The following is a 23,275-nucleotide window of genomic DNA, read 5'->3' on the forward strand; positions in this document are numbered from 1 at the left end:
TTGCTTCCATTCTCGTCATAGAATGCATTGAATTCCCTAGATGTAAATTCTCCTCCTTGATCAGATCTCAAGCATTTGATTTTCTTGTTGGTTTCATTCTCTACCATTGCCTTGTGTATCTTGAATCTTCCAAACGCTTCTGATTTCTCCCTGAGAAAAGTAACTCAACACATTCTAGAATAATCATCAATTATTAGCATAAAGTATCTATCACCCTAAAGACTTGTTGTTCTTGCTGGACCACATAAATCAATATGAATTAAATCAAGAATATTAATGGATTTCGCATAAATGCTCTTAAATGTTGTTCTAACTTGCTTTCCCATTTGAAATTCCTTACATATCAGATTATGAGGTTTCACAATCTTAAGTAAATCCCTTACTGCCTTAGTTGAACTAATCTTTACAATGCAATCAAAATTCACATGATAGAGTCTTTTATGCCATAACCAACTTTCATCAATGTGAGAAATCAAACATGTCTTATCACTGGTATTCAAATGAAAGATATTACCTTTAGTCTGATTACCAGTTGCAATCTCCAATCCAGTTCTATTCATGATTTTGCATTTTTCATTCTTGAGTTGTAATTGAAATCCTTTTTCTACTAATTGACCAACACTCAAAAGATTATGTTTTAAACCTTCAACATAATAAATATTGTCAGTATTGTGCTTACCATCCAAAGATATAGTGCATCTTCCTTTGATTAAACAAGCTTTGTCATCTCCAAATCTTACTAGACCTCCATGACATTCCCGAAATGATAAGAATTTTCTTTTATCACCAATCATATGATATGAGCAACCACTATCAATGATCCATTCATCCTTTTCTTCAATTTTTGTTGCCAATGCCTACTCTACCGATTTGACAATAGGTGTCGATTGATCTTCTTTTATTGCAACACATGCCCATCCACTATCTGTTGGATCTTCATCTGAATCATCTGTAACACCTTCATCTGCATAGTAACATGACTTATCTTTGTTTTTCTTAAATGTGTATCTCTCATATTTGAGGTTAGGTTTGTATGTTCTCTTAGCTTCATCTCTTAGTCTTGCATGTCTATCAGGACACCTAGATGCCATATGACCAACTTTATTGCTGTTAAAACATTTGAAAGGTGCTTTACCTTCATGCTTACTTCCTACTAGACCTTTAGGCATCTTCCTTGCAAATAGTGCTTCAAGTTCTTCATTTTCTCTCCTGATATCTTCAAGTTCTTTTGCATAAAGTGCTTTCCAATCATATTTGTCCGATGATGATGATGATGATGCTTTGAAAGCTATATCAGTTTTGATTGTAGCAACAAGACCAAATTCTTCAAGCTCAAATGCTGAAAGTTTTCCAGCCAAAGTATCTCTAGATACTTATGTATTAGGCATTGTTCTCAACTTATTAATAGTAGTCACTTTCATTTTGTAAGCCAGTGGAAAAGCTCTTAAAACTTTAGAAACAATTTCATCTTCACTTAAAGACCCTCCACAACATTGTATTCCTAAAACAATTTCATTAACTCTTTCCATAAATGCAAAAATTCTTTCATCTTCTTCCATTTTTACATTTTCATACCTGACCCGGTAACATTCCAATTTTGCAATCTTGACAGTGGTATCTCCTTCATTCAATGTTTCCAGTTTATCCCAAATAGCTTTTGCAGTAGTTATCAACAATATGCTATATTCTATTCTTATCATCAATATATCTAATATAGTCTGAGTTAGCATATCTTTGCAAGAAGAATTTGTTGTTCTTGTATTCTTTATCAAAATCAAGTGTACCTTGGACAAATTGAAAAACATGCTTACTGCAATCTAATGAAACTTATTTCACTACTATATAATCTTGGATAGATAACTAACAACAAAGCATATATGTGGTCTGGTATAAGTCAAGTAAATGAGACTCCCAACAAGTTCATTATAGAGAGTCATGCCAACTTGAGGTGAATCCTAGAAGTGAGAGAGTTGCAAACCTTTCTCCTTTGGAGTGGACCTAGGTTAACAATCAGACATTCCAAACCTTTCTAGGTACGTCTTGGCATATTTCATTGGGAGATAAAAATATGATGCTTCTTTTATCATATATCCAAGCCAAGACAATAATAAAGTAGTCCCAAATCTATCATATTAAAGGATTTATTCATAGCATTCTTGACAATATCAATGAGATTGTCTGAAATCCTTGTGATCACAAGATTATCCACATACAATACAAGAATGGAAATCTTTGTCCTTACCTTGTTAATCTACAAAGTAGGATCAAAGGGGCTAGGAGTGAAACCATGTTGTAACAATGACAATCAATTTTTATGTACCATGCCCAGGGGGCCTTTTTTAAGCCCATAAAGTGACTTAATTAAACGACCTACCTTGTTAGGATTATGTTCATCAATGAAGCATTCAAGTTGGATCATGTAGACTTCTTCTTCAAGATCACCATTCAAGAAAACACTCTTGACATCCATTTGGTCAAGCTTCCATACTTTCTATGTGACTAATGCATGGACAAATATGATGGTTTTCAACTTTGCAATGGGTGAAAAGGGTCTCCTAATCTTTCACATTTACTTGAGTCGAGAATCTTCCATGCCAAGGAGAAAATTGAGGTTGTTGGTATTGATCTATGAGGAATACTTCCTACTTTCACTCAAGGATGTAGCACTTCTTTTTTTTATGGATGACTTCTCTCACAAGACATGGGTGTATTTTCACATGAGGAGGAGTGAAGAATTTTCATGCTTTCAAGACTTCTACTATCGAGTTGTACACAAGACAAATAAGTCTCTTCTTATCTCCAGCTCAGATCAAGGGGGGTAATTCACCTCTAAGGAGTTCATGGAGTTCTTGAAGTGTCATGGCATCAAACAATATTGGACTACTCCCTATACACACTAGTAAAATGGTATTGCAAAGCATCACAATTGAACTATCATGGAGGTGACTCAGTGCATGCTGACCACAACCAACTTGGAGGATCAATTTTGGACAAAAGCTATTTGAATAATTGTTTATTTGGTCAATAGAGCTCTCACCAATATTTTATATGATTAAACACTAAAAGGGTATGGAGTGGTTATAAATCTTCAATCTCTCATATCAAATCATTTGGTTGTACTACATAAATGCATGTCCCAATGATATTGATTCTAAGACACTCAAGTGTATCTTTTTGAGGTACAAAATTACCTCAAAATCTTATCATCTCATAGATCTTAAGAGACATAATATTTATGAGTTGAGATGTGGTCTATGATGAGTCATCTTTTGACTCCTTGGAACATAAGGAAGATCCATCCACCTCCCATAGATTGCTCTTATATTAAGGTGATGAGATAGAGGACTATTCTCGGGAAGAAGATTAGTTAGAAGGAGAATTGTTTGTTGATATTCAAAATTTGGAGAATCATTCTTCAGAGAAGTAGAAATGATTGCATACAAAATATGTTCAAGCCACCATTAGGGACTCCCATTTAAATTTTGTTATATACCTCTCCTATGAATAAGGATAATAAACCATGCAAGAAAAGAGGTGAATCTTGCATTGATGATTTTAGTTATGAATAGTACTAACCTTGATACAACTCAAGAGGCCCTCAGTCAGACACGTTGGAAGAAAGTCATGGATGTTGAGTATGAATCTTTGATGAAGAATCAAACATTTGAGCATATTGATCTACCCACTTGAAAAAAACCCATAGGCAGCAAACGGGTTTTCAAAACAAAATACAAGGTAGATGGATCAATTGATAAATATAAAGAGTGACTTGTTTCAAAGGGATATGCTCAACAAGATGACAGTGATTATGAGGAGACCTTTGTATCCACTACAAAACTTTGATAGAAATGAAAGCAGATATGAAGAAAGAAAAACCCAATGTCATCCATTGAATCAGAGTGTAGGAGAATAAACCAAATGCATAAATAGGTGTACGATTGAGAAACAAGTATACAATTGAGAAATGGTAAGGAATGAGATATGAACAATGTACTATGCTAATAACAACTTCAAGAATTTGTTCTAGCTTGATAATTACCCGTTTCTATGTTTTCCTCTGGGGAATATCTATTTTGAGCTTATTTTGAGTATGGAATTGAATCTAAGACGACACAAAATAAAATTATAGGTTTCAAGAAAAGAAATAGAATAATTAAAATGCTTAAATTTGGAAGTCTTAGGTAGAGGCAAATACTCAAATTTTAGCCTAGGTTATCTTGCATCACAAGCTACCTATGGAGGATAAATTAAAATATTTGAAGATAAAATCAGCCAAGTGCCTTTATTGTCAATGCAATGAAAGCTTAAAACATATTTTTTGAGAGAAAATGAAATATTATATTTAATATTTTTTTCAACTATTTTTTATCATTGTTATGATAGAAAGGAGTGATTTTTTGTATTAGACTTACTAAGAATGTGATTGCTAATAGTATGAGATAGTTTATTCTCTTGCATATGTGAAAAACTAGATGTTTAGCAATGTTTTCTAACGATATTTTGCATCAAGAAGTAGATCTTCTAAAAATTTATTTTGACATCATATTTCAATTCATCTTTTTATGTTAGGTAAGAAAAGACATAAAAAGAGGTTAAATACAATAAACATCTTGATGTGATTAAACGCCAATTTTTGCAGCTCCATCAAGGAGAGACCTGACGTGTCAGTCAAATCGAAAACATTTTCAAATTTTAAAGTTTGATTAGTCGTTTTATACTATTTGTGGACTATGTTGGATGTATTAGTTAGTTGATACTTGTGATATGATGTTCTCACACTGTCTTTAATTATGTTCATCTCTATTTTCTATGTAGCATTCTCTTTAGACAACCATTTATTTTCATTGTAATTCTTTCAGCTTTGACCAATAATAAAAAAATGCTAGTTTTACATTCTTGCAGTTATATCTTCATAAAAACACCAAATTTTGTTGCTTTACTTTCTTATCATTGATGTAAACCTTGGGAAAGAGGCACCGTCTATGCAGCACCTAAAACGCACCACATTTTATTTGACAATGTACAGGGTGCATTTTAGGTGACTGCATAGCCATTTCCTTGATAAAGAGATGAGATATATGAAATCAGTTTGAAATGACTATTCAGCTGACAAAATGAACCATTTCTTAATTATTAAAAGTGCTCATAACTATCCACCCTTGTCGTTATAGACATCGTCAACTCTGTGTGCATTTAATTCTAAGTTTTGAAACTTCAATTTACCATTCAATACTTGAAATCAATAAATGAAGATAACAGAGTCCATACCGTACTCAGCGCACGTTTTATAGCTGTACGCTCCATCTAGATGTTCTGTATTAATGGTTTTGCGTGGGGAAATTATGCGCTTAGGTGGCAAACCAAAAATAAACTGATTAGAGCACAGATTTTCAATGAACCATTAAAACTTGAGTCAGAGACCGCTATTTGAGGATTAAAAAAGGAAAAAAATATGTTATGTTCAAATCCTTTGCCTGATTGGAGACAGCTACAGCCCTATAATGATCCCGCTATTATGACGCGGCACTCGTTGGTTTTAGCATTAATGGAAATCAGAATGCATAATAATGACATTGACTACAAGATTGTAGGGTGAGGCATTAAATGCAATATGGTAGGTTAAGTTGTGTCACCGTTTAAGACTTCGATTTCTCTCCATCGGATTAACTATATAATGGCAATCTACCACGTTCATAGACATTGTGATTAGTATTAGTGCCGAAGCAAGTAGGAAAGATGGCTTCCAAGCTCAAGCAATGTGGATTGCTTGTTACTGCAATGCTTGTGGTGAGTGTAATAGTTGGTTGTGAAGGCAGAAGTCCGAAGACGACTGTATATGAAACGGATAACTTTGGTGGTGGTGGAGGGTTAGGCGGCGGTGGCGGAGCCGGAGGAGGTTTTGGTGGAGGTGTCGGTGGTGGAGCTGGAGGAGGCCTCGGTGGTGGTGCTGGAGGAGGCTTTTGGTGGGGGAGCTGGTGGCGGAGCTGGAGGAGGGTTTGGAGGAGGTGCTGGAGGAGGCGTTGGCGGTGGCTTTGGAGGAGGAGCAGGAGCAGGAGGCGGGTTTGGAGGAGGAGCTGGTGGAGGCGGCGGCTTCGGCGGTGGAGCTGGTGGAGGTGGAGGATTTTAACTCCCTTAACTTTCCTGTTTTGGAAATAATGAACGTGGTCTTGGTTACGATAAGCATGTTTTATAAATTCTATGGTTGTCCAAAGATTCATCCTTTCTGAACACTGTTAGCAGGATTATATGTTTTCACTGAACTGAAATTAGTTACGACAAGCACGTTTTATCAATTGTATGGTTGTCCAACGATTCATCCATTCTGAACACTATTAGCAGGATTATATGTTTTCAATGAACTGAAATTGTTTTACTAGAATACAAGGTATAATGGAGCCCAAGCACCCTTTTCATTTCTCTCACTGTTAATTTCAATTTTTTTCTGATATTTAAATTGAATATCATGATACACTACAAGTTGCAGGATAAGCATAGGAAGAATTAAAAATAGCAGGAAAAAATAATCTAAAATGAGTGATACGAATAATGAATCCTTAATTAAATTTATCGGATTTCTACAGTCTGTTGTTGATTGTTGTTAAGTTTTGGTATAACTGCTGTTTTGTATCGTTAAATTAAAATTAATACAGTTTTTAGGCATGCGGAATTCTCATAATTATAATAGGAGAATGAGATGATATTTTCGTTTCATGCAACATCGTAGTTACTTAGAGGATTATGTCATGGTAACGCATCAACCATTACTGTTCTCACATATGCAATAGAAGAGGATTGTTGGAAAACTGAAACCTATTTGTTGTGCATGGTGGGCGATCGTGAATAACGTCTCTCAAAATGTTTCTTTATTGTTTGCGTATTCCAGTATGAATAAACTTGTGTCTCAAATCAAATCAGAAAATTAATAGCAGATGGGATCCATGAAGTGAAGTTTGTGAAGTTGTAATCTGCACAATATATTAGTAAATTTGGCATGCAAAAGTCTTCATACTACATAGAGCCTTAGCTATTTTAGTAAGTTATTTATCTTAAGATCAAGCTCGTCTTGAACAGTACTATATTTATTTGGGTTATACCCTAATAAGATTATGGTGGAGGCAAATTATTGATTTCCTCTGCTTCTAAAGATCACTCTTCATATATCCATTATTCAGATCGTAAGCTGCTATGGTAACTCCAAATATTTGATCACTGGTTACTCTCATGAATTATTACTGTTATTCTATGCACCATGTAAGCTGCTATGGTTTCCTAGGCCATTATAATGAATTATTAACGATCAATTATAAAAATGTTAAATAAACCAAGGAAATCGCATTAAGTAGAATAAGATTTTAATGGAAGGGTTAGGTGTTTAAGTCATTAAGTATTTGTTATTGTTCATTTAAATGATATATAGAAAGTATTATTGAAACAAAAGCGTAAACAAGTAAATATTAATCTTAAAATGATTCTTTTATCCTCCAACTTCGATCATTCCAAGGTCATCTATAAGCTAAAGAGAGAAAAGAGGGCCTCCCATATCAGTTGATTTTGTTGCAATTGATTTAAGAGATTCAACATAAGTATATTGTATCATTTATTTTGATTCATGTCCTTGTTTCCTAATCTTTATGTTTATGTTAATGGATGTTCTTTCATGTTTTCTTTGAGCTTCATGATTATTCTCATGGTAGTCAATTTTTGTCCTTGGGCTCAGTGATTTTTTCCCTTAGACATTGCATCTTAATTTCTTGGCATTAAAATTGTGAAGGTAACTTTTTGTCATAAATATTATAAAACTGAAAAATCCTTTGTCTATATACATTTGTATCACATTGTCATCAATGACAGATAGAAGCAAACAAAAGTAAACAATTATAATGTTACAAAAAAGGACAATGTATTCAACTTGATGATTTGATTAAATATAATAAAACATTAACACATTGCCTTAATATATTAAACTCTTAAGAGTAGAATGAATTTTATAGAACATAACCAGCATGTAATATTAGGAAACTTACTAAACAATTATTTAATATCTTTTCCTTCCTAGAAACATCTTTAAATAAAATATTTACAACATACTCTTTCTAATGTGGGAGAAATTATATTACTCGAACACTCCTTAATTTCTACTACCAATTGCTTCAACATCCACAACGCTCAAATTTCTTTTTAGTGGTGCTCAAAGTTCTTCTTTTCCAATGCCTTTTTCAATATATTTTTCTATTGATCTTTAGATCTACAAAACTTCAAACAAATTTGTCCGTTTACTAATTTTTTGATGAAATGATATATGTACATGATGTACTCACTTCATTAATAACATATAACATGAAAATGACTTCTTTTTGGTGATAACAAATAATCATCAATTACCCAACTCAAACATTCAAACATTATTTGATTTCTATTTGCTCACCACGTGATCATTGAAAAAACTACATTGAACTCACTTGAATGTATATAGTACCATCAACATTATTTATATTTTTTAACTTTTAACATATAAAGCTTTCAGTTTTTAGACTATCATGTAGTTCAATAGAGACCCTAATTCTTTGTGTGCACACTTTCAAGAACCTTTTTCATCACATTCCATTCTATTTATAGGCTTAAGATTAGTATTCTTTAAGAAAATCTTTTGTTATTATCATCACTAACAATATTTGTAAATTCAAACATACTCATTATTCAACTAAAAAAAAAAAAAAAACCTTTCCATCATATTCCATTCTTTTAGTAAGCTTAAAATTAATATTCTTTAAATAAAATCTTTTGTTATTATCATCACTAACATTATTTGAAACTTCAAACACACTCGTTATAATACATGTCAAATGATATAACAAATGAATAAAATAAATCGTTTGTATCAAATGAGGCAACACTCAGTGAAGGCTTAGATTTTAATTATTTTAGTTTCATATTTCATCATTAATATTGAAAATTATTTTCTTTTGCAAAGATTTTTGAATTCTTCATTGTCAAAAATCTGTATCTTCATCTTCTTGGACTTCACCTTTATATCGCGTACATATCTATGCTTCCTGATCATAGCCAAAAAAAGATAAATATTTCCACTTAAAACAGAGACTCCATCTTTGGATATTTATAATTGACAGAGCTACCGTAATCATTCTGAGTTGTGCATATTTTTTCTTACAGAAAGGCATTTCATTGGAGATTTGTATTTGATAACGTTGCCACCATTGTCCCAAGACATTGGTATTTTTCCTGCAAAAGGGCGATTCATTAGCTTTTGCTCATAAAGATTATACATTGCATGGATTTTATCTACCAAAGTGAAAAAATATTGGACTTCATCTTCATTATTTTAGTTCCATATTTCATCATTAATTTTGAAATTTATTCTCTTCTGCAAAGATTTTTGAATTCTTTATTGTCAAAAATCTGTATCTTCATCTTCTTTGGACTTCACCTTTATTTCGCGTACATATCTATGCTTCCTGACCATAACGAAAAAAAATAGTCTTTCCACTCAAAATAGACTCCATCTTTGGATATTTATGTTTGACAGAACTACCGCAATCATTGGAGATTTGTATTTGATAACGTTGCCACCATTGTCCCAAGACGTTGGTATTTTTCCTGCAAAAGGGCATGGATTTTATCTACCAAAGTGAAAAAATATTGGACTTCATCTTCGATATTGTCTACAGTTTAATTAATCATGGAATGCTATGATTATAGGATATGCTTAAAACATGTTTGTTGAAAAGGATTTATAAACTTTCAACCAATGTGATTGTTAGGTGTAAAGACAGGCTCCATAAAGTTTTCCAACTTATCCTAACCTATGCATAAATGGGATCTCTCGAATAGGGTATGGACATCCATCATAGGGTATGGACATCCATAAACTGCTCTAAGAGGCATATATGCAAACAAGAAGACCCAAAACTTTAAATGGATGTTTTTTTTTTCTCAATTTGGATTAGTATTCTACTCATCATTCAAATGATACATCTCAATATACAACCATATTTTTTCAATGTCAAAACAAGGACATTGTTAACCCTTTACAATTAATTCATGGTTTGTGTATTCACAAAGATGTTAAATTTATCTAGCATTATATTTTAGGATGTCTTATCATATCTTTTTATTTTCTTTTATATTTCTTTTGTTTTTATGTGTAACTGTAGGTTGATATTTATTTTAGTTTTATATTAATTTGGGTTAATCATTTGAATTGTATTATTTAAATAATGTATTTAATAATCTAAGTTTTAGTATATTAAAGTAACATGTTTTGTTTTCTTGTTTAGAATCTTGTTTCTTCTCATCTAAATAAATTAATCACCTTCAATAAAATTGCAACCTTGTGATTTGTTACATTGTTTGAAAATTCAAAATTTTACATTTCAAAATATAACAATCTATGGATCTAACATTTTTTTTTTGATTGGAGCACAATTTCTCTACCACTAGGCCAACTCAGATTATACAATCTATGAATCTAACATTACATATTTAAGTGCCAAAATTTTAATTCCATATATCTAGGGTGTGTATTTAAAAATGTCATCCTAAGACATTTGCACATTTTAGAGAGTATCATTACAAAAATATTATTTGACAAAGCATTGAAAATATTCTTCTTCTTTTTTACATATGCATAATTCAATCACATCATAAATCAATGAAAACTCGACCTTTATTCTATCAATTTTCATCCATGATCAAGCTAACACATGAAGGTACAATCTAATAGAAAATTTGATGCTTACATAAGCAAGGTTAGCACTTGATATAGTGACATTCATTTTCCTATTAGTCCAATGGCATATGTTTTGAAAGTGGAATTATACAAGTCATCGAATTTTGTGAGTAAAATTTAAAATGATTGTGTAAGGAGGAAAATAATATAATAATATGCATTGTTCCATAAGAACTCCATATTGATAAACCCACATTGTGTGTGTATAACAGAAAGAAGATTGAATATAAATTATGATAGTCAATGTAATTTCCACATGGTGATTATGCATGAGTGATAGATGGTAGTTGAACAATACCAATGGCTAATTGTTGCATGTGATTAGATGCTCCAATCAATATTAACTACTACATTTCTTTTTAATATTAGGAATGTATTTTGTTAGGAAAATGGGGTGTCAACCTTGCATTTGCATAAGGTTACTATTTATTGTAGATTTACATTTGCACATAGATTGGTTTTAAATATTTACAAAGATACAGATTGGATAAAGAAGCATGTTGGTAAATTTTCACTGCAATATCATGTCTAGATTTAAAGATATTAATTTTTTTGTTTTAAAAAATTTATTTAAAGTTTCAAAGTCAATTTTAACGGTCTCAGAAGCATTTTTTGAGCCTGAAAGTGGTAGTAACTAGCATATCCAATTGTTAATTAATAGATAACTTCATGGTATTTCTAATGCTTCAGATAGTTCATCAATCATACTCTTGGATCAAAAGTTATGACCTCTAGAAGTTGGGCCTCCTAAAATGAGAAACATAAAAATGTGTTGGACACATAAATGAGTTGTAAAAGGGAGTTACATGTGTTAATGTGTGCTTTGACACATCATAGGGTCTCTATATTAGGGATAAGTTTGATGCCATATTGTTTTGGTGGTTTTAGCTCATAGTTTTGTAATATTGTTTGACAATTTCATGTATTGTATCTCCTATATATTAGCTATGTGAGATGGAGGTTGTGTGTAAGAGTCATAACTATGAATTACCTTCAAATATTTGGTTGGTGATACTCTTAAATGAGAAGATTTCTTTATAAGTATATTGTATTATGTTGTTAATTTTTAAATAATATATTTGTTGGCTTTCAAAGTATGGTGTTTTTATCCTAAAAGAGTTTTTCCAAAGTAAATCATCGTGTTGTATGCAAGCTATATAATTTTAAAATTGTTATTTTTTTGTAACTATTGTAAAGATCTAAAAAGTTTTGCATTACTCTCTTCTCAAAGTTAGTGTACATAGGAAGCTTTGCTACCTTAATTTCCTTACAAGTGATATTAGAACTTGATCACCTTTGGTTTACATTGTGAGTTGTTTTTTTTAACTAATCCAAAATTGAGTTGAAACCTGTGCAAAATATATTTTGTCATCTTGTTACAAGAAATTTTAGTTAGAAAATTCATAAAATAGAGGTAGAGAAATTTTCTAGAAATAATTTTGATATGTGGAAGCTAAAGATGGAGGATCTATTAATAGATCGATATCTATGGGATGCTATTGATGAGAATGTTTGTAAACCTACAAATCCAACTTTGGCTACTCAATATGAGGTTATGGGCCATAAAGTTAAGGATCTAGTAAGGTTATTCTTGGTAGACTATTATTTAATCAATGTACATGAAGAGTCCTTCACAAATAAACTTTCGAAGAAACTTGGTGACATGTATCAAGCCAAATATTTTCTTGAGGAAGAAATTGTGTTCCTTAAGAATGGAAGAGGGTGGATGAATTACAAACTGCCTAAAATAATTCAATATGTTGGTGACTCAATTGGTATCTGTTGGTGTCAAGATGGGTGAGGAGGAGAAATATCAAATATTGCTTTGATGTTTGCTTGATTTGTGAGATTCTCTTGTTATGGCTATGAGTAGTACTTATATTTTATTAAATATTGAATATTTGGTGGATTCTTTTCTTTCTAAAGAGATTAGAAGGAAGGTATCCATCAATGTTAGGGAGGCACTAAATGTTTATGAAATACCTAGGAAAAAAGGCAAGCATAATGAGAATCATAATAAATCCAATTTCGGGCAGGGGATAGCTTAATTGGCGAGAGATTCTAGTGGTGAAGAAAAAGGTCACAACGTATAGTCTCCCCCTAGCCCATGCAGTATTAGAGGACGTGTCATGCCAGAATCATCGGTCACATTAAAATGTTTTCCTGGTGCACTATAGTTTATAGGGGGTGCTATACCCAATTCCTGTAATAAAAAATAAATGAAATAATAATAAATACAATTCCAAGGGGCGTCTAAATATCTTGAAAAGTCTAATGTCATTTGATAGAATTGTGATAAGCTTAGACATTTCAATAAGGAGTGAAAAGAAGAAAAGAAGAAGAAAAAGAAGAACTTTGATCCTAATTCTAATTCTAGGAAGGAATATTGGTGATGCATTCATTGCATCCTTGGCCACTCATGTAGCTAATGATGAATGTTTAATTGACTAAGTGCACCTTTTCATATGACCTCTAATAGAGATTTTTTTTTTTCAATATGAAGAATTTGATGGCGATAAGGTGTAGTTGGGTGATCATTCTCATTTAGATTTTTTGGTTGTGGTAAAGTTACAATTAGGTTTTTTATGGTAGAATAAAAATTATTAATGATGTGTTTCATATCCCTAGACTAGAAAGAAATCTGTTATATTTGAGCAAACTAATAGATGAGAGTGTGCAAATAGTCTTTTCTAATGTAGGATGCAAAATGGTCAAAGGTGCATTATATAAGTTGGATGCATACACTATTGAGGGCAATATTATTTTTGTAAAAAAAATATTTATGGATACTTCATTAGAAGAGGTGAGGGTTTCAACTTCAGCAGGTGGTCATGGCTTTTGGGTACCTAAGGGTTCTCTTTCTTTTGAATAAAAGTTACCTACACATATGTTATGGCACTAGAGACTTGGACACTTTGGAGAAAAGGGTCTAAGGACCTTAAAAATAAAACCAATGTTGAAGGTTTAAATAATTTTAATCCAGATTTGTTTCTTTTTGTGATCATTGTATTTCTGAAAAATAAAAACTGCATTTAGTTTTACTTGAATTCTCATAAATCTTGTGATATTTTGGATCTTATTAATTTCAATGTGTTTGGTTTTATAGATGTGCTTACATTATAAATCCATGTATTATGTTTATTTATTAATGATTATAGTAGAAGGAGAAATATTTTTTTTACAGAATAAATCTAAAGTTTTTAGTAGATTTAAGAATTTAAATAAATAGTTGAGTTGTAGATTGGAAAGAAAATAAAAAATTTCAGCATTGATAATGGCAATGAATTTTCTCTAATGGTTTTGATAGATTCTATAAATACTATGGTATTCCTAGATAAAAGACAACTCCATATTATCCAAAACACAATGGAATTTCAAAGAGAATGAATAGGAAATCGATGGAGAAGGCTAGGAGTTTGCTGAGTGGTTTTGGTCTAGAGAAAAAGTTTTAGGCTACAACTATTGTCACTTCTTGTTGCCTGATTAAAAGGTTTCTTACATCAACTCTTGTTGATAAAATGCCTATGGAGGCATCATCGGGTCATAAGCCTTCATTGAGACATCTTAGAGTTTTTAGTTGTGAAGAAGATGCACATGTACCAAAGGAGAAGGAAATAAAGTTAGAGAACAAGGCTCTAAAATGTATCTTCATTGGGTACAATTATGTTGTGAAAGGATACAAGATTTGAGATCATGTTACATAGAAGGTAATGTATAGTAGAAATGTTATTTTTAGAGAAACTAACTGCTCTTTTGTTACATTGTAGCTAAAACATACTAAATAGGAATATGTTATTCAACTTCCCTCTATGCCTTAGAAGACATTTGAATTGAGACCCCTAGATAGACAAGAAGTTGAAGAGAGCTTATCTATCTCTGAATCTTTAAAAAGGGAGGAAGAACCTCCATCTTAGCTTTTTTGAAGGTCTACAAGACATAAACAACCACATGAAAGGTAGTTGACTGATGATTGGAGATATATTTTTTCTTTGAGAACTAACATGGATGAACCTAGATCTCCAAAAGAGGAATTAGATATGAATGATGCAGAATATTGGAAGATTTTTATGGATAAATAAATGGAAACTTAGAAAAATAATGATACATGAAATCTTGTACCATTTCCTAAAGGATGAAAATTTTGTTGGTTTAAAATGGGTGTTTAATAAAAATATTGGTTTAGATGGAGGTATTGAAAAGTATACAACAAGGTTAGTTGCAAAGGGCTATTATTAGGTTTAGTGTATTGATTATGGTGAGATATTTTCTTCTATTTAAAAAATGACATCCATTAGATTTTTTTTCCTATTGTTAATGCTTATTATTTAGATGTTGAGCAAATGGATGTGAAAATTGATTTCCTTCAAGCTGGTTTAGGGAAGTATATTTATATGAAGTCAGTCCCACAATATTGGGTTACACTTTTTGGTACATCCTAATTTTTTGTTGAAATCACATATTTTTTAGAAAATATAATGATTTAATCCTTGAGAGGTCTCATTTGAAGGAATTTATTGGATAGGGTTAGATAAAATCCTCTTAGATGAAAATCCTTTTGATATAACCTTTCTACTCTTAAATCATACTTGCAATGGAGTCTCGTTTGCACCTATCAAAATATTGATAAAAAATTCCTTTTATGTTAGCTTTTGGGAGGTCAAATAAATTCATTTAGAAGTTTTGTTTTGTATGTATGTAGTCCTTATTATAAGCTTTCCAAAAAGTATATTTTGAGTATATTGAATTTTATTAATGTATTTATTTTTTATTTCTTATGAATATAGGTTTTTCATCAAGCATTAAGGTCTTTGTTTCACACATGTGAAAAAATAGGAAAATAAAGAAAATAAATTATAAAAAACATCTTTTCTCTAGGTATCGATATCCTCATGTCAACACAAAAAGAATAAGTTAATTCAAATGAATACAAAAAAAGTTATGCATGACATCATACACCTCTCTCCAACTTATAATTACATTGATTTAAAAAACTAACTTAAAAAAATATATGCAACAAAAAAATATGAAAAAAAAATATATACACTAGATATTAGTGTGAAAAATATATATTTTATTCTTTTAATAAAAAATGTTATGCATGACATCATAAACCTCACTTCTGAAAAATGTTGATTACTGTAAAAATTAAGTTATTAAACGTTGCATAAAAATATCCACAATTTATTTTTAATTTTATATATATATATATATATACAAAAAATATCACAAATTAGTTGTCTACTTCATCTTCAAATTATTAATGGTTTAGTTGTTATAAGTGTTAGGAAGTGAAGATCTAGTGCAAAATGTTGATTTCAATGTCAATTTTGGCCAATAAGTGTAGCCCAATATTGTGGTATCTATAAATCTTGTATGTCATCAAATGTAGTCCTAGGATGTTATACCATAAATTTGATACATGTGTTGAGTTTGGGATCTAAGTATTATAAATCAGATCATTATATTTATTATAAATATGATGGTGATCATTTCCTATACATTGCATTATATGTTGATGAATGTTATTTATTGGTAAAGGGAAATGAATGATTTCAAAACTAAAATCTTGACTTGTAGATAAATTTAAAATGAAATATTTTGGTGTAGCTAAACACATTCTTGGGATGGAAATTAGAAGAGATAAAGTGAACAGAAAGCTATGGATAGGCTAGAGTAAGTGTATGAATTCAATCTTATAGAGGTATAACATGCACAATTGTATACCACTATGTGTTTCTTTTATAGTTGGGATGAATTTATCTACTTAAGGTTGTCCTACATCCCCATAGAAGATCAAAGACATGGAGAGATTTCCTTGACAAAGTGTAGTTGGATGTTTTATGTATGTTATGGTCTGCACTAGACTAGATATTGCCCAAGCAATGGGATTTCTTTCCAAATATATGTCTAATCCTAGTAGAGTTCATTGGGATGAAATTAAAAGAGTCTTCAAATAATTGAAGGGTACCTCACAGTATTCTTTGTGTTAACATGGTAATTTGATAGGATATGAGATTTCCCTTGATATTCATAGTTATATGGATTCAAAATAGGTATGTATATTGATAGCAGGAAATCCACTAGTTCTTATGTGTATACTCTATTTGGTGGTGTAGTCAATTGGATGAGTAAGTGATAGGTTGGAGATACAGATTTTCACTTTTGGTCTCATGTTATAAGATTATGACGCTTGTCATAATCTTATGCATTTCTATGTTCTCACCTTGGCTATATAACCAAGGGGTCTCCTATGTAATATTCATTCATGAAATCTAGTTGATTCTATTGCACCATTGATAGGAATACAATATATTCTTATCATATTCTATCTCTCTTGCTCTTGTACTTTCCATCTGGTCTCTAGATCTTGGGTGGATATAGCCTAATCTTACACCATCCTTTATAAAATTTGAGGATAAGAAGAAGGTATTGTAGATGTATTCTAATATATTGTCTATTATGTAGAAGGTGTTGTGTATATTTTTATATAAGTGTAGTGTCATAAAATTGCACCCCTTTCAATTTTGACCATGTTTTAGGCCCCTTACCTTGGATATATCATCTCCCATGCTTGATAGAGATCCATCTATGCCTCCACCATGGAACTAGGCCTCATTTCCACACTTTACAACTTGTTTAGACCATGTTTCAGGCCCTGAAAAAATGGGCAGGACCATGGTGTGTCACCCTTGTCCCCTTAGGACACGGGCGTGGTGCCCTTGTCCTCCCTCTTTATGTGGCCCCAAAATGGGTCCATCTAACCCTTGAACCTAAATTATCTTTTGGGAATTAAATTCCCCCCTATGTTGGCCTTTGGTGAAGGGATAATTAACGCTCCAAGGCAAGAATAAAAGGGGATCTAGTCCTCTCATTTGCATAGGTGAAAATTGGGAAAACAAGTGGAAGGTCTCCATTACTGCCATCAAGCGTTCAAGTGTTCAAGTCTTCAAGCATCCATCAAGTCTTCTTCTTCATGTGTCTTCTTAATTCATCCATTGGAGCAACATTACAAAATTCATTTGCAAGCATGTGTGTATGTTAGGGTTTTGTCATGTTACATGTCATTTCATGCAACACTTATGATTACATTCAGGAAGCAAAGCAACCATCATCAACAAATTGCAAATCTACAAGGTATATATTTTCATTATTTACATTTAAGCATTTGCCATTAATTTCTTTCAAGGTTTATTTCTCAACCGGGGTTTGACTAAGGCAAACCCCTATCCATAATCCTTCTTTTCTGTGTGCAGGTTGTAGGTGCACAACTATAATTACATATTTAGGATTCATTTGCAAAGATGGAAAAACCCTTTTCGACTCACGGATTTTTCGGAGGACCGTGCATAACTTACGCATGGTCCCGACATTTTTTCTCTAAATTTGCAAGTAAGGTGTGTATCAGTCTAAATACCTCAGATCTGAAGTTACAACATGATCCTGAATTGTTAGCTCCTTATTTCACCCATTTTGTCTTCATTTTCTACGTAGTCAACAAGTCAACTCTTCTACTTACAAAAGAGGATAAATTGCATTGCACCCTTGTAATTCACTTAGTATTTGGATCCTTATTCACTGTATGGTTTGGAGCTAGTGAACTTAACCCCTCTTTTGAATGTAAAGTATCTCCCAAGTGAAAATCATCCTAACGATTTCCTTTCTCTCTCCTAGGTGGGGAATCACCAAGGTTCAATTTTCCACTTTACAATAAGAAGAGTAATAAATAAGGAAATTATAAAAAACGATGAGTTATTGTTAATAGATGAGGAAGGAACTAAGAAAAAGAATCAAGAAAATGACTAAATACTTGTTGAGCATACCTTTATATGAACACATGAGAGTTTATCAATGGCGCATTAAAAATTTAGATACATTCATATTAGCATGTGTTACAAATCCTCTTAGTTCCCTCAATAAAGATTGTAACTATAAATACTTTAATGTTGTATTAATAATATATGAGGAAGGAACTAAGCAAAGGAATCAAGAAAATGACCAGATACTTGTTGAGAAAACCTTTATATGAACACATGAGAGTTTATCAATGGTGCATTAAAAACATAGATGCATTCATATTAGCATGTGTTACAAATTCTCTTTTTCCTTCTATAAATATTGTAACAGTTCAATTTAATGTTGTATTAATAAAATAATATTTTCATTGAATCCTAATACTACTCATTGTAATTTTCAATGGGTAAAATTAATTTAATTGTATAACGAGGGAAAATTTATGGAAGGTGAGATGAATGGTTGATGTAATCTTGATTTGACACAAAAGGATCTTTCCCCTTAAGCATGTGATAGCCCTTAAACTATCTATCTCAAAATAATATCTTTTTAGTTATAATTTTAAGGAATTTTCTTTTTCTTCAAGAAAATAATCTTGTATGTCCCACCAATGCGAATAAATTTATGTAGGCCATATACAATTTTTTTTTTTTTTTTTTGTATAAATAACCAGTAGCACATTAGTAGATAAACTATTTAAAAATTATTATATGATTGAATGAGTTGTACTATTCCATGTATTCTTGTTACATGGCCAATTCTATACCAAAAAATTTGAGAATTCTAACACTTTAATTGTTAGAAATGTAACACAATATTCCAACACAATCACAGATGAAAAGGCTCCACAATTTTTAAATAACATTATTATGCATGTATTCTCAAGACCATTATGGTACTTAGAAAAATAAGAAATCCTATAGATTCCACTAAGTTCCCACAATATTATATGGAAGGTGTCACACCACAAAGGTTTATGACTATGAACTATCCAATGGTACATTTATAATACCGAAAATTTTGAAAACAACTATAGAGTACAAGAAGTTATAATTTTTTCTTCAATGTCACCATCCACTACTATCATAAGAGAAAATAACCCATTATACCTGATATGTAATACTATCAACCAATATAAAAATATTATTTAGACATTCTTTATGGAGCCTCATTGAGTACAAACAACATTAGATCATATTTTTTTGAAAAGATTGGTGTGTCACTTGGAGGAACAATCACAAATAATCCAGTAATCTAATGTAATCATTGCTAGCATCTACATACTTAAAATAATAAAAGTGGGGTTCATCCAATGGTGCATGAGTTCCCTAGAACATTTCATGGGGTTTCTTAGCATCTATATGACTAATGTAGATCATGACTAGGGGTTCTTACGAAACCAACTTATCATGCATCTACATGCTCACTTCCATAAATACTGAAAAAAATTTAAAACACCTATAGAGTAAAAGAAGTTATATTTTTTTCTTCAATGTCATCATCCACTACTATCATAAGAGAAAATAACCCATTATGCCTGATATGTAATACTATCAACCAATAGAAAAATATTATTTAGACATTCTTTATGGAGCCTCATTGAGTAAAAACAACATTAGATCATTTTTTTTTTAAAGATTAGTGTGTCACTTGGAGGAACAATCACAAATAATCTGGTAATCTAATGTAATCATTGCTAGCATCTACATACTTAAAATAATAAAAGTGGGCTTCATCCAATGGTGCATGAGTTCCCTAGAACATTTATTGGGGTTTCTTAGCATCTATATGACAGATGTAGATCATGACTAGGGGTTCTTACCAAACCAACTTATCATGCATCTACATGCTCACTTCCACAAATATTATCAATCTTCTAAAGAACACAATATGTAAGCAATTTTTTTCTCTTTTATCCTAAAAATAATAAAAAAAGTATAGAATCACAACCATATAAGGGCCTCATGACCTATTATTATAGCAACATGGACTAAAATAATTCTCTCTTAAAATTATATAAAGTTAGATTGGGATAATAAGCACTCAACTATGTAGCAACACTGTAACTTAGAACTTTAAATCTTTAAATCAAGAGATCTTCTTCATGTAATACTTTCTTTCGCCACCATAAACTTAAATAAACTCACAATATAATTATTAACCTACAAATATTATTTTTTAATATTCATACTTTGCTAATTAATCCTTTTTGTGCTTCTCTACATCTTCATTTCATCCTACAAAATTTCAAACTTGTATGAAATCAACTTTTCTTCAACCATTGATGGAATTATATAGTTTTTTGGTAATTTATGGAATTTTACCATCCAAATAAACATCCAGGTCTAAATATTCCTATAATATCACCCTAAATCAAATGCTCTTTGAAGATATTAAAATATGGAGTCATAACTCCTCTTTGATTCTTGAATGGTCCTAGATTTATTTAAATTATGATACTATCCTAAATATAAATTAAATAATATTTTATAAGCCTATACAATTATACCATGACTTGGTATCCCCTTCTCCATGTTGGCTCAAGATAAATTGTGATGGCTCTTATTTTGGTAATCTAGGGTAGGTGGGAGGTGTGGAGTGCTAAGAGGCTTCAAAGGAATTTTTATTTTTCCTATAAAATCAACTTGGGGTCCAAATCTCCCATCATGTTGAGATATGATGCAACCATGACTGGTGGATCCTCAATGAGAACTGATCAACTCATGCAAAAGGAGTAACACAACGGAAGCTATAGGAAAACATAGAAAAAATATAAATTTAGGTCATATTATCATCATGGAACCTCCAATGACAATCGTTTATCATCATACATACATCACATAACATCCGATAAATAACTGATTGCATGCAGGCTAACCTGCCAGTTTACAACCCCACCGGAACTCTCAAATTCATTTGAATCGCTAATCATGAATCTAAAATTACATCTTCCTTGACTTTCCTATAAATGATCACATAATAACATATATATACCCTTCGAAACATATCCGAGTTGGCCACAAAAGATTACATTTACCAATGCAGGAAAATGAAACGTGTAAATAGGTCAGCCCTAAGAATGAAGAAATTAATCCGAAAAATAACAACCAAGAACTACGGATCAACAGGAAGGTCAACCACATACCAAAGAACATCAGACAAGACCCCAAATAGATCCACACACCAAGACATCACTCCTAAAATGAAGGAAAACCAACCGGTAAGCTCAAGAATTGTCCTAGAACATAGAAACAGTCAAACCGGGAGCGATAACTAGCCAGAAAAGAACACAAATAAGTTGAGAATCTGAAATTAAGCACATGAACCAGCTTGAAAACCAAAAATATGATCTACAATGAAAATAAATCAACTACCGACATCTATCAATAGGAACACAGAAACATTGAACTTAAACAAAAAGGAAATATTTTTGGTTGATGCAAGATTGCTCATGGACCAGAGATGCTCTTGCATCAAGATGGTGACCATGTATCATGGGATTCAAATTTTTAAACATAAATGCCTAGATAATATCATTATTAAGGGGTACTATTGGTATATTGTCATCAAAATAATTTTAAGTGAAGCCTTGCCTAATTGATCACTTCTCAAAATGATTAGAATGTCTTGAATCAATCAGTCATCCCTACAAAATCACAAGATCAGTCACACATACAAAGAAGTTAATTAGGGAGTGGACTTGCTATCCAAGATGGCCACACAAGTGAAAAACACCTTGATTTAGGATGATGAAACATTACTCCTTGATCAAGTGAGGCTGAAATTAAAAAGAAAGGCCAATTTATTGGCACATATGATATTTGTTTTCCTTTTCTTTTTTATGGCTCTCATATATCAAAGTACCTCTAATTATGGTAACTTATGAAAAGGGTTACATTCTCATCCCTTGCATCTAAATTGAAACATACCCTGAATGCTCAAATATTTTGTTTTTGATTAAATTTAGTAGGGAAGGGCCCCAACCCATTACAAGTCCAACTAAAAAAACCATAAAAAAGGCTTAAAGATCAAGCTAGTAGAGCACCAAAATAAAAGGTTGTTACAAAAATAGGACAACATTTACCCAAGAGGTAAATTAAGTTAGGACTAAGAAAAGCCTTTACATCTTTCTTCTTTTTTAGAAGTGGGAGCAAACTTAGCTAACTTTATCTTTCTTCCTTCTTTGAACTATTGTCTAACTAGATTTATCATCAAATGGTGAAACTTCACTAACAACCCCAAAAAAGGAAACAACGAAATAAAGTGGGGAAATATAAGTATAATGAGAAAGAATGACATCAATAGGGATAATGTAACTTTATCAAAAGAAACAATAGAAGAATCCTTAACCTTAACATGAACCTTAGAAGTAGCCACTTTTTGGTATTTATGGGATATGATTTAATTTTCCCTTCAATTTTTTCTCTATAATCCCATATGAAGGTAGCCATTAATCTATAAGTTATCGTTAAGTTGTACTGGTATTTATTTTAGTAAAATCTAAAGTACTAGTTATGTATGATTATAAATTTCTACACAACAATACTAGATTTATAAACTCTAGTAGTAAAATTAACCTATGAATATAATATTATTAAATCTCTAATAATATAATTAACAATACCATGGGTAACCTTCATTTATAGTATTATCCAAATTCCATAAAAATAATTATCAATGTTATTAGTGCTATCCATTATACATAGCATACTAATTTTTTTTAATAGTTATCTCATA

General features: G+C 31.5%; 1 protein-coding gene across 1 annotated transcript; it reads left to right on the top strand.

The window, feature by feature from the left end:
- The first annotated feature begins 5,736 nt into the window (after positions 1-5,736).
- Positions 5,737-6,127, top strand: LOC131076664 (glycine-rich protein 5-like). The gene is made up of 2 exons (XM_059212739.1): positions 5,737-5,787; positions 5,873-6,127. The coding sequence occupies exons 1-2, from the start codon at positions 5,737-5,739 to the stop codon at positions 6,125-6,127; spliced, it is 306 nt and encodes a 101-aa protein (XP_059068722.1).
- Positions 6,128-23,275: the final 17,148 nt, after the last annotated feature.

The sequence above is a fragment of the Cryptomeria japonica genome, chromosome 10, assembly GCF_030272615.1.
Source record: "Cryptomeria japonica chromosome 10, Sugi_1.0, whole genome shotgun sequence".
Taxonomy (NCBI): Eukaryota; Viridiplantae; Streptophyta; class Pinopsida; order Cupressales; family Cupressaceae; genus Cryptomeria; species Cryptomeria japonica.